Source organism: Oreochromis niloticus, linkage group LG4, assembly GCF_001858045.2.
Source record: "Oreochromis niloticus isolate F11D_XX linkage group LG4, O_niloticus_UMD_NMBU, whole genome shotgun sequence".
Taxonomy (NCBI): Eukaryota; Metazoa; Chordata; class Actinopteri; order Cichliformes; family Cichlidae; genus Oreochromis; species Oreochromis niloticus.
Genome location: NC_031969.2, coordinates 18,790,082 through 18,804,561, shown reverse-complemented (window position 1 = coordinate 18,804,561; position 14,480 = coordinate 18,790,082). Strand labels below are relative to the sequence as shown.

Sequence of the window (14,480 nt, the reverse complement as noted above, 5' to 3'; positions counted from 1 at the left end):
CGTGATTGACTGACAGCCTGTTCGTGGTGTCACGTGTCTCCTGCCCAGCTCTACCCTCCCGCATAAGCAGGTGTAGTGGATGGACGGACAGAAATTTGAAAGCTGTTTACAAAAATAACACCTTCACACACTTCCCTGGCTTCTAGCGCTGTCATTTTTTTCTACTCTGTATCCCTCCGCCCAGACACACTCCCTTCCCCACCTACCTTCTGTGCGTTAAGCTTGACAGCTACATTGTATATGATGTTGCGGTTGGGCCTGTTGGCTGGGCTCTGACAGTTCTCAGTATGAGGCCATCCCTCTCAGTGTGCCTGTCAGTCCCTCTCCTCTTGGAAGCCTGTGACCTGACATTTGCCGGCAGTAGCATCAGCATGCCTGCCTGGAAGATACAGCCACGCATTCCGATGAGCGAGGCTATACCGCATGCAAAAAGTGACTTATTTTAATTTAAGACAGAGTGAACAATAATGAAGGATCATGGAAAATCTTCACACGTCGTTCAACATGGGACAAGAAATTTGTTGTTTGTTGAATATTTCATGATTGATGTTGAGAGAAAGCACCACATTAAAGCTCAGTCTATCGTGTTTGATACATGAGTGTTTCTGAGTTTTTAAAACTTCTATATTATCAGTGAACCTAAATAAACTTCACAATACATTTATAATCATTAAATTGCCAAAATTGTCAGCTGTAGCAAATTAAAACTCATATATGCAAATTAATATGTCATTATTTAATTGGTTGTTAATTTGTCCTCAGGTTCCATAAATGCTCCATTTTCAAAAAATTCGAATTTAGCAAAATAATATGGCAATTATTTCACGGTTCAGGTTTTAAAGGGTTAACGAAACCTGATAGAGTGTATGCAAAAAGAACAGTGATGATTTTCTGCTTCTAAGTCTATCTTAGTTCTCTTTCTTTTACTATGTAACTACTGTTTTGAGAAGTTCTACAAAAAATAAAAGTTTACTTTCTTTCTTAACTATTTCTGGATTTCTTGTCTGCAATTGTGTTTCTATGCCTACATAGTGTGTATTCATTTGTGTGTGTTTGGTTTGAAGGGAAAAGGAGAGCCAGCTGGACAGAGCCAGGGAGAGCCAAAGACAGCACATCCAGCAGGCAGATATGGCACTGGAGCAGTTCAAGAAACAGGTGGAGCTCAGTTCTGAGAAGGCCTACGCTGACATGAAACTGCAGGTCCGATAACACACATCAGCGCGCGCAACGAGCAGCACACGCCGTAATCACAATGCATGCGAGCGAACACGGGCTGGCATCCACACACACCTGTTTTCTGTTACACGAATGCATCCATATTCATGCGAGGACTGCACATTCCTCTTGTGCAATGTTTGTGTTTCCTGTTGTGTGCCAAAACAGATTAGTGTTTGCACATGCACACATACTTTAACTGTAACCCTGTGTCAGGTTTGCTGTACCGCAAGCGGAGTGAGCTGCCTGCTTGGCAATAACCAGAACAATGTGCACACACACACACACTCTTTATATTTTTTCAGCCTAACCACAGAGAACATATTCTGCAAGGCATCATTTTTCCAGCACCTTTGCTCTTACGCTGAAAAATCTATATGCAAGAGCCAAGAACCTCAGGCCCTTTTTTGAGCCATCCAGTCATTCCAAATGAATGTAATTATTTGTAATCCTGCTCATTAAGCAGGTGTATTCACTTCACCGCTATCGCACGGTGAACTCTCTTCTTGTCAGTGGGCGTGACGTAGGCTGGTCAGGTTCCAGAGGAGAGCAGGTCACGCCGCATTAAGCAGGCAGACTAATTAGTACGTCGGGCCTGCCTCGCGATCAGCGCTCCCTCGCTGCGTGGGCTGCTGCTTATTGGGAGAGACTTCCAATCGATACGCACTCGGCTCGAAAACTTCTGATGCTGTTTTACAAGTCAGTTTAGCTATAGGCGCTTTTGTCAAGCATTTCTGGCTATACTGCGTGTGTGCAGTATTGACCAGGCTGCACTGAGTGTGGTCCTAAATGTTTTAAAGGGCCCAATGCTGGAGAGATTATTAAGTTTTAGTTGCTGATGATTTTTTTTTATGTATTTTAAATGGCTAATCATTATTATGTCTGAGTGGGAGTTTTGGATATTTGTGGGCAAACAAACTAAACGTTATTTCCCGAGCCTGAATTTAAAATACCCCCTTGTATTTCAAAAAGTAAAGAAGAAGAAGAAGAAAGAAAGTGTGCTGCTTGCATCTGAGCAGAAAATAGTAGACCCCCCCCTCACTGAAAAAAAGAAGAAGAAGAAGATGCCATTCAAGTAATAAAACATATTCAGGGGTTGTCGAAGCTGGGACCTTCTTGAAGTTTTTGTGTTATTGCGAGTAGACTCTTTTGGATCGGTGCCACAACGCTGAATATTTTTAAATATTTGTGCAGGAAGACAGAACTTCTGTTTGCCTTCTTTCTTTCTTGTTCTTGCTACTTGAATTCAGGGCCACATGTGTGGCGAGCGATGCCTTGGAAAATGTCTATATCGGTGTGCCACTTCATCCTGCTACTCTTTTCTGATGTTCTCATCCTTCCATCCTGTTGCTCATTCTTTCTTTTCCCGTTGAGCCCCCCTTGGCATCCTGATCTCCAATCTGACTTTATCCTCAGCCCACATCAAAGCCATGGGAGAGGGGAGCAGTCTCTCCTGCATCCCTGTCATCCTCACCCCCCCTCTTTCCTCTTCTTTTCCTCCCCACCCCACTTGTGCATCGCTGCATCACGTTCTCCGGCTAAGGCTTTAATGTTGCAGAAAGAACTTCAAAAGAAGTTTTTACTCTCCTTTTTCCCCCTTCCTTCCTTCCATCACCCATCCATCCTCTCGTCATCTTCTCTCTCTTTCTCTGTCTGCAGACGGAGTTATATCTAATGGATTATCTGTATCACCCCCTTCCTCTCTCTGTCTGTCTCTCATTTTAAAATCAGCATCTCACTTTTAGAGCTCACTTTAAAGGAAAGAGTCTGCCCTATTTTGATTTTTTTTTTTTTTTTTTAAAGAAGAAGAAGAAGCAGCACGCAGAATCAAATCTCTGTTGCGCGCATAGTTCAAAGGAGGCTTCGGCATTTTAAATGGATTAATCAAAACACATTTAGCATTTCCTGAGCGTTACACACAGCGTAGCCCAAATACAGAGGCGTTTGAGCAAATTGCATTTCCAATTGTTGCTGATTACCGTCACCTGAACAGGAAAATCTGAAAAAGGTAGAGTGCGAGGAAGTGGAGTATAGGGTAAATACTGCGGAATCCCTTTTTCCACGAAAACACAAAGACAAAGGCTTATAAATTTTGATGTGAACTGCTTGCGTAACAGTGCAAATTATTTAGATTTCAGTTTGAGTAGATTAGTATATCAGCATGCTGCGTCATTCCAGCATCATCACAGGAATTCGTTGTGTTCTTTCCCAGTGGCACTTCATTAATCTCCAATTAAAAGACAAATATTCCCGGAGCCCCACTTTCCTGCAGATCCCGGGTGTTATTCTGGTAGTTTGGTGTATGAGATTTACTGTACTTGCGATTCTGCAGAGATATTTCTAAATATACATATATGTATATGTCCAGCCTTGTGAACTCATAATTAATGAACTTACGTGCTGGATTCTTCTAATGCCTTCAGATGGAGAAGGTAGAGGAGGACCTGAAGCGCTCCAGGTCCCTCAGGGAGAAGCAGGCCAAAGAGTTCTCGCAGCAACTCGACGACCTCAGACAGAAGTTCGAGCAGCAGGTCTGTGAGTTTCTAACTCACTGTGCAATTGTTCTTTACTTCTGTGCTCATCTCGTCTCCGTCATCGCCATCATCATGTTATCTTCACTCTATTATCAGCGAGCACTCGGTCTATTGGAGACAGCTAACGGGCGACTGACATCCATTTGGAGCAGCCTTGTTATTCCTCCCCATCTGTTCCGTCTGATTAATTTCTCATGATAAGGGGCATGTTTTAGATTAAGCTTAGATTCCGGCTCAATAAATATCTTAAACGTTGCCAATTGAAAAGTAACGCAATCTGCATAGAAGATGTGTAGCCCGCTTATCACCCCATCTCGCTCACTCTTCTTCAATTAAGAGTCGAGAAACCATTTTCACAACCCATTTGAAATCTGGCTCGCTGATAGAGACGCACCAGATTCAATTAAACCGCAGGAGCCGATATTAGTGTTGGCGGCTGATCTTACTGTAGGAGGCAAAGAGCGTCATTTTTATTTCTGTTACTGTAACAAATGTAAACAGTATTTATATATCAAATAAAAAATACATTATATAGATTACTCCATACGAGACTTTATGACCATGTGACACCACGCTTGTTTTGGGTGTGGATATTGCTAACGGCTGTGACATCTCTTTTTCCCCATCTATATCCACAACATGATTGCTTTCCAGGCACCAAAACAGCACTCAACCTTTGTGTTAATAAGCATGCTTACACTCATTTCCAGGCCAGATGGAGTTTACGTTGCGTGTAATTTGCTGTAGATCGTTGTAAATGGGGGGATATGAGGCCAGTCTTATATCCAAGGAATGGAGAAACTGTGCTTCATTATCGATTTGCTCCATGGCTGAACAGTTGGGTTTGTAATTAGAATGGCATTTATAAAATAAAATGTTAAAAAATAGCATATTTTAAAACCACTTAGATATAATGACTATAGTGTGTTGGAATATTTTTCAAAACGTCCCCGGAAACTGAATAAAGGGCCGGGACATAAAGCGCTTCACTGGCTGCTGCAAGGATAAATCGTCATATAAATAGACACTGCCGGTTAAACCATTAAACAGATTGCATTTGCATCTAAAAGACACTGTCATCCCCATGTAACCATCCAGTAAATGCAAAGATTTATCAGTGTTTTGAATGCCAGCTACAGCGTATTGTTCTGAGAAGTCATAACTAACGGGTAAACGATCAAAGGTTTGCAGGAAACATTGAAGTGACGATTATCAACCACTGCCATGCTGAGTGGGGGTGCAGTTGACAGTTGAAGACAGCCACATAGGGTTAGCGGCACATCAGAAAGGCTTTTGTCATAAAGATAAAAAATACATGAAAACAATGGACCTGTCTCTGTGATGATTTTGATATGAGAGCTGGGGACATTTGCTACAAAGAGTTTGAGGGGGGTGTTTTTACACCTAGGCATGTTATTATTCATGAGCTACTCTGTGACCAGCCGCTTAATGTTAGACATACATTATATATTGTTTTGAAGCAACTCCACATTCTTTACTTGTTTCCTTTCTCTCACGTCTGTGTGAGAGTACATTGTGTTTTCACTCCAGAAAAGCTGGTTTCACAAGATTTCTGGGGTCAAGGTAGTTCATTCAGATGTTCACAAAAGAACATTCCCTCAAGTGCAGCTTCGGGGGGGATCTGTGTGCGAAGGAGTTGTTTTCCACTTGACCCCCAAGGCAATCAGACATCGTGGTTTCTGACAGAGCTCTTCCTCTTACAGTCTGGGAGACATATCAAGATTAAACGGCTCATCGCGACCTTGAGAGTTTATAAATGCACAACGGCCTCTTTCTTCAGATGTTAGGTTGGAACAATAAATACTAAAGCAGGCTGGTTTATTGTACAAGTCGACCGGTGATAATGGTATCAGTGAATATGTTAAGATCTATGGGAGAATGTGTAGCTGCAAGAATTTGGTAAAAGTATATCATACGGGAGGGAAAAAAAACACTTATCAAAATTTATTTTGGAGCAAAAATGTTTTTTCTAACCAGTGATGAAATAATAATAGAAGTATTGCATTAGCTGTTCAGGAATTTCGGTCTTTAATGTAATAAACAGTTCTCCATTTCACAAACTAGGATCATTTTTAATACAAAGATTGTTTTTAAAACTGAAATGAAATGAAAATCCTTTGCAGTCAGTGATTGCCTAAAGTCTCAAACCCATGAACATCACTAACATCCTCCCTTGAGATCCCCTGCTAGGCCTTTACAGCAGCTGTTATTAGATGCTGCTTGTGTATGGGTCTCTCTACATTCAGTTTTATTTTCAACAACAGAAAAATAGCTCTATTGGGTTGAGATCAGGTAAATGATTTGGCCATTGAAGAACAGGACCTCTGTGGTTGCTTTTGCAGTATGCTTTGGGTCATCATCCATTTAGCACTGCGAAGGTGCTGTCTGGCCGTTTTTTAGCATTTGAGTCAATCTGAGCAGAGTATAGCCCTGTGCATGTCATCTTGGTACTTCTATCAGCAGACATATGACCAATAAACACTAGTGACGTAGTTACACTGCCATACATGAATATATATAGTTATAGCTCGGCCATACATGCCCATGCTACAATACTTCCTCCACCATCTTTGATAGATGATGTGGTATGTTTTAGATCATGAGCTTTTTCTCTTCTTCTACATTTGTTTCTCGTACCTTCATTCTGGAACATGCCGATCTTGTCCAAATCATATCCAAATATATATTTTTTTCTAGCCGTCTTGTTCTTGAGTGTAATGAGTGGGTTGCACCTTTTTGTAAGTTCTTGGCTGTAGACGTTGACAATAATACACATAGCTTTTCAAGACTCTTCCTGATATCGGTCGATATTGTGAAGGGTTTTTCTTCACCAAAGAGAGAATTCTACAATCATCCGCTTTAATTGTCTTCTATGGTCTTTCAAGTCTTTTGGTGATGCTGAGCTGGGCAGCGCATTCCTTATTTCTACCAAGGTACCTGATTGCTGATTTGGCCACTCCTGCAGTTTTTGCTATCTCTCTGGAGCTTTTCTGTGGGCTTTCAGCCTAACCCTAACCATGACCTCCGTAATTCAGAATCAGTGAACAGCTAACAAATCCAAGTTCAATTCCATCTGCTTGATTTGTCGTATAATAACGAAGGAACACATATAAAAATGGCTGTGAATGCGATAATTTTGTTTAACTCTTTGATTTAAGCTGAAAGTCTGTCATATCTTAAATATTCAATTTAAAATCCTCTGTGTGCAGAGGCAAAACTACATGTAGATGTACAAGATGATGCGTATATTGAACACAGTATATCAGCAATAAATAAAGTGGCCAGTTGCAGTACAACCCTATAGTGAGATTGAAGGTGTCTTTATTTTTTCTGTTCCTCAGTCTCTCTCCACCCGCCTTCATGCACCCCATTCTCCCCTGCTGAGACCAGACAGGCCTTCTGTTCTACTCGGCTCTCCTCCCTCCTCTCCCCTCCGCCTTTCCAAACATTTCAGATTTCCCTCCCCAGGGTTGAAAGAAGCCTATTACCTCACTGTCCTGCTTCAAGGCATGCAGCTCACACACATACACCACCGTGTCAGTCCAGGCTGACAGGAGTCGTGCTGTGCATTAACACCCGACTCACTCTGTATCTGCGGCACCCAGCTGTGCCATACCAGTTTTAGTCTTCCCTCATAAGCACCATGCCGGTCCCTTTAAGAACCACAGCATCCAGCATCCTCTAGTCCACAGTGGCGCTACGTGATGTCACAGCCAGGCTCCTTGCTATGTCTGCTCTCTGTCATCTCCTCTCCGTGCTTTTCTAATTTTTTTCCTTTTTTTCCCACAATCTTGCCCAATTCTTTATCCTAATTTCTCCCGAGATCCCCTCTTTCCTCCAAACCTCCCCCCATGGGCCGAGAGTCTGAGCAGAAAGGAACAGTAAGTCAGGACGTCCTCCGCCACTTTCTCTTACCGCATGTCCTGCTGGGGAGTTCTTGAAGCAGCTGCGTGCTGCTCAATCCCTCAGCTCTAAAATGTACAGCTGTATGATTCTGACTCTCCGTGTGGGACAATGCATTCTAGCTGTGGATCTGATTTGCATGTGTTGTTTTGTTAAATGGGAAAGGAGGTGAAGGCGGTGCAAATTGTCACTGGCATTTTCTGTAGACATCATCATCGGCAGCATGTGAAACATGTTGCGCTTGTTTTGTGTGGTGTTCGCCTGCCTGCTGTCCTGATCTGTTCTGAAAAATGGCATGTGTGTGAGGTTATCCTGAGGGTGTATGTAATTGTTTACTTCTACCATGCCGTCAACTAAGCCTCAGAGATAAAATCCATTTTTATTCAGTGATATATCTTTTCATTGCTATTTTCTGAGGTTGAAGTTAAAGTTCCCCCAAATGTAGAGGAATACATTCTTGGCTGTCTAAATTAAGTTTCTATTGTGGCCTTCGTCTCAGTGCCAGGGACGGAATCCGGCTTCCTGTAGATAGCCCCTCATTCATCACCTGCTCTGAATAGCAGGCAACTTTGGAAGATATAGCCATGGATAGAGCAGGCAGCGGGCACAGAGGCCGTTGATCTCCGCTTCTCTGGCAGGCCAGGTAGGGTGCCGTCATGCACAATGTGCGGGGGATTAGCTTCAAAGCAGGGAGGCAAATGGGCCCCAAGCCCCTGCTGTCCTTTCAGGGCTCCGACTGGGCCTGCACGGTGGGATGGTGTGGGGGTCACTTGTCTCCCCGCCATGGGGGAGTGGGAACGGAACGGAGCCTGGGAAAGGCTTGGGGGCTTGGGGCTGGGAGCTTCACTGGCAAGGCTCACCTCTCAGCAGGTGACTCCGCTTACAGCCAAGATGGAATACAGACTTGGTTCAGCTGACAGGATGATTAAGCCCTGAAAAATTGGGGCTTTGCGTCCCATTAGAAGTGTTTTATTTTGCTCTACTGTATTATGTGTAGCTGATTGCAGCTCTGCTGAGACTAAAGGCTTTGCTATGGTGTATTTAACCGCTAACCACGCCTTCTTATTGAGGTTCTTACTACACACTGACTGCATTAACAGCATAAACCTCACTTACATTCTGGTGGCATAGATATTTACATTTTGAGAAAATGGAATTGATTTTGATTAATATGCGTATATTTGCTATCAGTTAAATTAATTCATAGATTATAATACAATACCAAGAATATTTTAGCACCTTCTCCTTTCACCTCCCTTTCCATTTTTTTTCTAATTTGGGTTTATAATAATCATCATAGTCATTGCCTAAGCCGATTTTCACATGCTGTCAGGCGCATAGCATGGGGCATTGGGTAGTTGCTGCAGCCAGATGGCTAACCCCTACCAGCTTGCTTGCATAGCCCAAACTCGCGGCTCTTTTATATGCCGATCCCAGAATAAGACGAGGGGGACAGATTTGAAGAGAGAGGAGTGGGACATGGAGGGCCAGTCTGTACAATTGGCAGGAGAGGCGGGAGGGCGGGGGGAGCGAGCCAGATGTAAACACATCACATCATGTCGTCCTCTGACGACGTGAGGAAGCGGCAAAACTTTTCTCGCTTTTTTTCCCCCCTCCCCGCACTTTCCTACCAATTTCGCCAAATTTGGCTTGGCACACGGGGGTTCTTGGGTGGAGGAAGAGGGTTTGACGGAATAGGACGAAGAAAGGATGGATGGATCGGTGGATGGACAAGTTGTCATGACGACAGGGTTGCTCTGAGTGTGTGTTGGCTGATGAAGTCTCTCTTTGCCTGCTTGTCCAATCAGATGGCTGAGCAGCGCATGCAGCACGAGCAGGAGAGGACGCGGCTACAGCAGCAGCACAGCGCGGAAAAGGACAGCCTGGTCCAGGAGCACCAGCGGGAGGTGAGCAGCCTGGAGAGGCAGGCCAGGGCCGCCCTACAACAGCACCAACAGCACACCCAGGAGTGGAGGAAGCGCGATGCCCAGGTAGGGGGTCTCCACTGATCCACGCACTCGCACGCACACACACACGCGCTGACCCGCCGGTCTCCCGTGGACAACCATTTTGTATTTTGCTCATTGACGTTTTCCTGGGGTTTCAAAAGCACAGCAGGTTGAGATACTTTTTTATTTGAAGCAAGACAGATATTGACGTGCGGCGCGAATAATTTTAGAAACCGTATGTTCAGCGCGAGAACACAGAAGATCGTAGATGCTGCCGTTTGAATTAAAATACGTTTTGAAGCAATGTCGCGCGCGACAAAAAAGTTTTATAAAAATGGAATAAACAAAACGCAGAATGGCACCGTCCCAACTTCAAACAATTTTCCCGTTGTATTTTAACTCACTTTTTATCGCAGCAGGCTTTGTGTAAAGTGTAAAGACCAAACATCCAAAAGACCCACAGGTATCTATGTAAAGGGGAAGAAATCAACGCTGTTGAGTGCCTAGCTTTTATTCCACAACCACGGTTTGAATTTGTGTTTTAGATAATTGTGGACGCCCTGTAAAGCACTTTTTAGTCCCACCAAAGTGAATTTTTCTGCCTGCCATTCTCCTTTCACCACAGGTAGCTATCTCCCTCCGGAAAACAGCGATTATTCTCTTATTGCAGCATGGTCAGCCACAATGAGTGTATGACATTTTGGGTCTATATTAACGGATATCCCTGACAACTGAGAGACTATGTGGTCACCATTTAACCAAAGCAGCAGGGTTTCATCTCAGACCCCATCACGCACTGTCTTCGCCTCTCTCCAGCCTGGGCAAGATTGGAGCTCTGTGGGAAGCCATTCGACAAACCAGCCCCCAGCTGGGGTTTGTATTTGACTCTTCAGGCTTCTTGATGAAATGAACATTGGCAGCATGTAGAGAATTTTGTATATTGGCGGTTAGCTGACGATGGGAGCCCAGAGAGACTTTTGTTACATTTGTGGACCGAATTTCCTCACACCAACTCTGGTCACTCATCGCGAGTGGCGAGGAAATCAAACCTAGACTATTTTCTGGTTCGTTTTTGTCCTCACAAGACAACAATAACTTTAAATGCGATAAGAATAAAATAGTTTAAAACTAGAACTAGTAAAAGCTGATGTGCAGCAGTGTTATCCTTTAAGGAGTAATATACACCTGAGCTCCCCAATTAGACAAATTTGATCAGTTTATCCTGTGTCTACGGTTTGAGTTTTAACATTAAAACTAGATGCAGTGCTCCCACTTAGTTTGAAAATGAATCCAAATTCAGGATGCGCTCCGATTTGTTTACTATAACTATTATTTTATCGACCCCATATATCTTTTAGCCATATCAGTATACTTCTACAGTAGCCAAGTTATTGCAATCTAAACCATCTTCAAGGCTGGAAGCTGTGTCAAAAGACTAACCAAAAAAAACTGAGATGTTTCTTTAGATGCCGTCACCACAGGACATTTCCACTGATAGCATGTCGCCCTGCTCGTGTCAACATGACGTGCAGTTTGACAAATCTCACAATCTCAGCTAATGTCAGTCACACAATCTCAGCAGGTGACAAAAAGCAAACTTCCCCAGTCCTCATTTCATATTCTCAGTTCCTGTTTGCTCCTGCAGCATTTTCAGGAGACATCAGTCGCCTGCCTAATGTCAGATGTTAAAGCGTCAGAAATCAGGATTTTTCACTCAGGCCTCTGAAAGATGGAAAGATGGATAACTGATGGTTTGACTTCCTGTGTGAGAGCAGATGCACAGATGTGCTGTTAAAAAAGAGCAGCGAGCTGGCAGACTGTCAGCACATATGTATTAAAAATATGCCTATTATATACATACTTATTATTAAACACAACTGCAGTGCTAAAGCTGTTTTTTCCACTTACAGCTCCGCCACACTGATATCATCACTTTGCTAGCGTGGCTCTTTACATGCGCCTCTTTTTAAAAAACAATGTGTGAAAGTTGTGATATAAGAATTTAATTTTAAAAAACTTTTTATTTTTCTTGTATGCAGACAGTATGGAGCAATTCCTTGCAGGACGTATTACAGCTCATTCTTTTTTTGTGTTGCCGAGCTCCCCCTCAGACAACAGTGGACCATAATATCATCAAGCGACAGTCATGACAGTAACAGATAGCTCAAAGGCTTGCTGTGGCAATAGGGCTCAGGCCCCTGTTTTTTTCTCTGCCTAGCTGTTCTCACTTTCTCTTAGTCTTCCTTGAATCAGTGGAAGGACAGTTGCAGCTAAAAAAGTTGGCAAGGACAGAGAACAGCTAATGTCTGTCACACACTCTCAGGGTGAGTAATGCCCACTCATCCCCTTGATGTGGTGGGACACTAATAAATAGCATTCCTGTCTCTTGGCTTGTGTTTGAGAAGCAGAGCCAGTGAGTCGACTCACACAGGGACACATTGTCCTCATCCCACCAGAGTTTATCATCCAGGAAACTCTGGATTCTTCCACTATGTAGTCGCCACTTATAATAACAGCGGCGTTATCGGGGCTACTTTTGCGTGAAGGACGATCATATGCAAGGAGTTGTCATCTTTTACATGTTTACATATCAGTCCTTTATAATCACTGGATTTCTAAAGAGAAAATATTGTAAAAGAGAGGAAAAAAATAACAGGGTTCAATGTTCTCATTACAGAATGAACTAGAGACTTTGAGCTGGTTGAACCATTAAATTGATGAAATATCTTGCTGGTGGAACATGTTTGCCCATAGCGTGTTTTGTTAGCTGATTAATGCCCCCCAAAGGACGAAGCAGTTTTGTGTTTTGGGGATCTGTCATCAGCATACCCTTTAACATGCACAAATAATGATGGCATGGACTTTCTCGCTTCTGGAGACTCTAGCAGTGTGTGTGTGTGTGTGTGTGTGTGTTTATATACTTACTAAAACGTACTATTTTGTACCTCTAAACAATCAAACATCCATAATAAAAGAAAACAGACAAGTATTGGATTTTACAGCAGAACATTTCAGTATGTTATTGTGTGTGTTATTGTGTGCTATCACATTCTCGATTATTTATTTTTTTATTCATTTCTGTTTATTTTGATTCGATTTTTTTCCTGCGAAGCTTTTCAATTGTTAAACATTAGTAAGAGTTTGACTTCAAAAACTAGGGCCAGCATTATAAATTAATTGGAAGTTTGTGTTTGTATGTCTGTGTTTTTTTTTTTTTCGTTTTTTTTTCTTCTCTGCAAACATCAGAATTGTTTGTTCTATGCAAAACTCATCGTACATATTTTTTCCACCTGCCCCTCCTCAAAACTCATTTTATGGGTATTATTTTCCCGAATAATTGTGTGCTTTATAAAGGAACGTACGCACCATCTGGACTTCAAACAGCATGGGGGAGAGAGCGCGAGTCTTGCGGGGTCTTTCTTCTGGGCCGTAATGGACTAAATAATGATGCTGTCAATTTTTCAAAGCGCTTCATTCCCAAATACGTGATTAAAATGAGTCAAATGAACAGGGTGATGACAGGCTGAGTCAAAGGTAAAAAAATCAAGAGAACAAGAAAGTGCAGTTATAAGGGTGTGTGTGTGTGTGTGTGTGTGTGTGTGTGTGTGTGTGTGTGTGTAGGGGGTGGGGGGCTCATTTGTTGTTTCAATCCTTCCATGTTGTCATTTATGAAATGATTGGTCCCCGGGTGTTGTCACGTAAATCTTTGTTACACGCTGATTTCAGTGGCACGTGAATATCCTCCTGAGTTGAGGTGTCATTGTGTTTGTGTTTTTCTCAACAGATTTCATCACGTTTTCTCACGGGGGAGTATTTATGTTAGAACTCAGCTGATTTTTGTTTTTCACTGGGGAGCTATTGATCATGCCTCAAGTCATCAGCGACTGCTGATGTTCTGTGATGTGTGGAGTGTTACAACATGCTCCCCTTTCAAACCCCAAAGCCATTTATTATGTGCATACATCACATGTTGGATTTCAGCCACATGCATTATCTGCCTGACAACAGCGAGTCATTCATTACACAATTCAGCTACACATTTTAATTGCCTATAAGAGTCAAATGTCACACATCAGTGCATGCGTGTGTTCTACTTGACTTTATACTTTGCAGATAATTGCAGAGTTATTCTGTTGTTTATAATATTTGGAGGTTAGTTTTTTGGGGTTAAATTAGATGTTAAGTGAACAGTCGGCGCTTATAACCCAAACCGCCTTGAAGGAAGCCATATATTTATGGTCATACCCCGACATGATGCCAGAGTCCATAATTCTGAGCGATGAACCGAAAGCGTAGTTATAGTCGTGATATATTGTCGAGATCGCTGCACGCATTTAATCTTTGGCAAAAATTGTTACCGTCACACTAAAAGTGAGAATTTCAAAACTTCATTGAGCTCTGTTTGTGTTTATATGTGAATAATATGAATTATGCATCACATTATGCAACACTGTCATCTTTATTACCAAAAATTGCCTTTGAAATTGTGTCAGAAAGCTGTGGATACAGAAATTCATCATAAAAAAGAAACTGTTAACTTAATATTGAGTGAATAGAATAAGATATTGCCAGCTGTATGCCCAGAGATAAATATTTCTGCCTGCAGTCTAAATGTTAAACTATAGGGTCACTTGTAGGATGCAAGTCGAAATGCGGTGCCTCCAAACAGCTCACCGTGTTGACGAGGGCAGTAATTAGAAATGCCTCCAGCGTGTTTCTTGTGCTATTCTTGACCTTGCAAGCGGATACTTTCTGAATTCTCAGAGTTCGGAAATCATGAAAACAACTTCCTGTGTTGTTATCACAGCTCACGAGTTCAATCTGAAGGAACATAAAGGTGAAACTGCTAAGAATAATT

General features: G+C 42.5%; 1 protein-coding gene across 10 annotated transcripts in view; it reads left to right on the top strand.

Annotated features, from left to right (window-relative positions):
• The window catches only part of cep112 (centrosomal protein 112), a 130,471-nt gene that overhangs the window by 50,295 nt on the left and 65,696 nt on the right, over positions 1-14,480 (top strand). For 7 of the 10 annotated variants that reach the window (XR_003219967.1, XM_013264798.3, XM_013264800.3 and 4 more), the window contains 3 exons: positions 1,065-1,200; positions 3,639-3,746; positions 9,482-9,664. Coding sequence is in view for 9 of the 10 variants with exons in the window: in XM_013264798.3 (XP_013120252.1) it covers positions 1,065-1,200; positions 3,639-3,746; positions 9,482-9,664 (427 nt within the window). In the remaining variant the exon portion in view is untranslated. The remainder of the gene's footprint in view (positions 1-1,064; positions 1,201-3,638; positions 3,747-9,481; positions 9,665-14,480) is intronic. The other 3 variants (XM_025906965.1, XM_013264801.3, XM_013264799.3) reach the window with 3 other exon arrangements.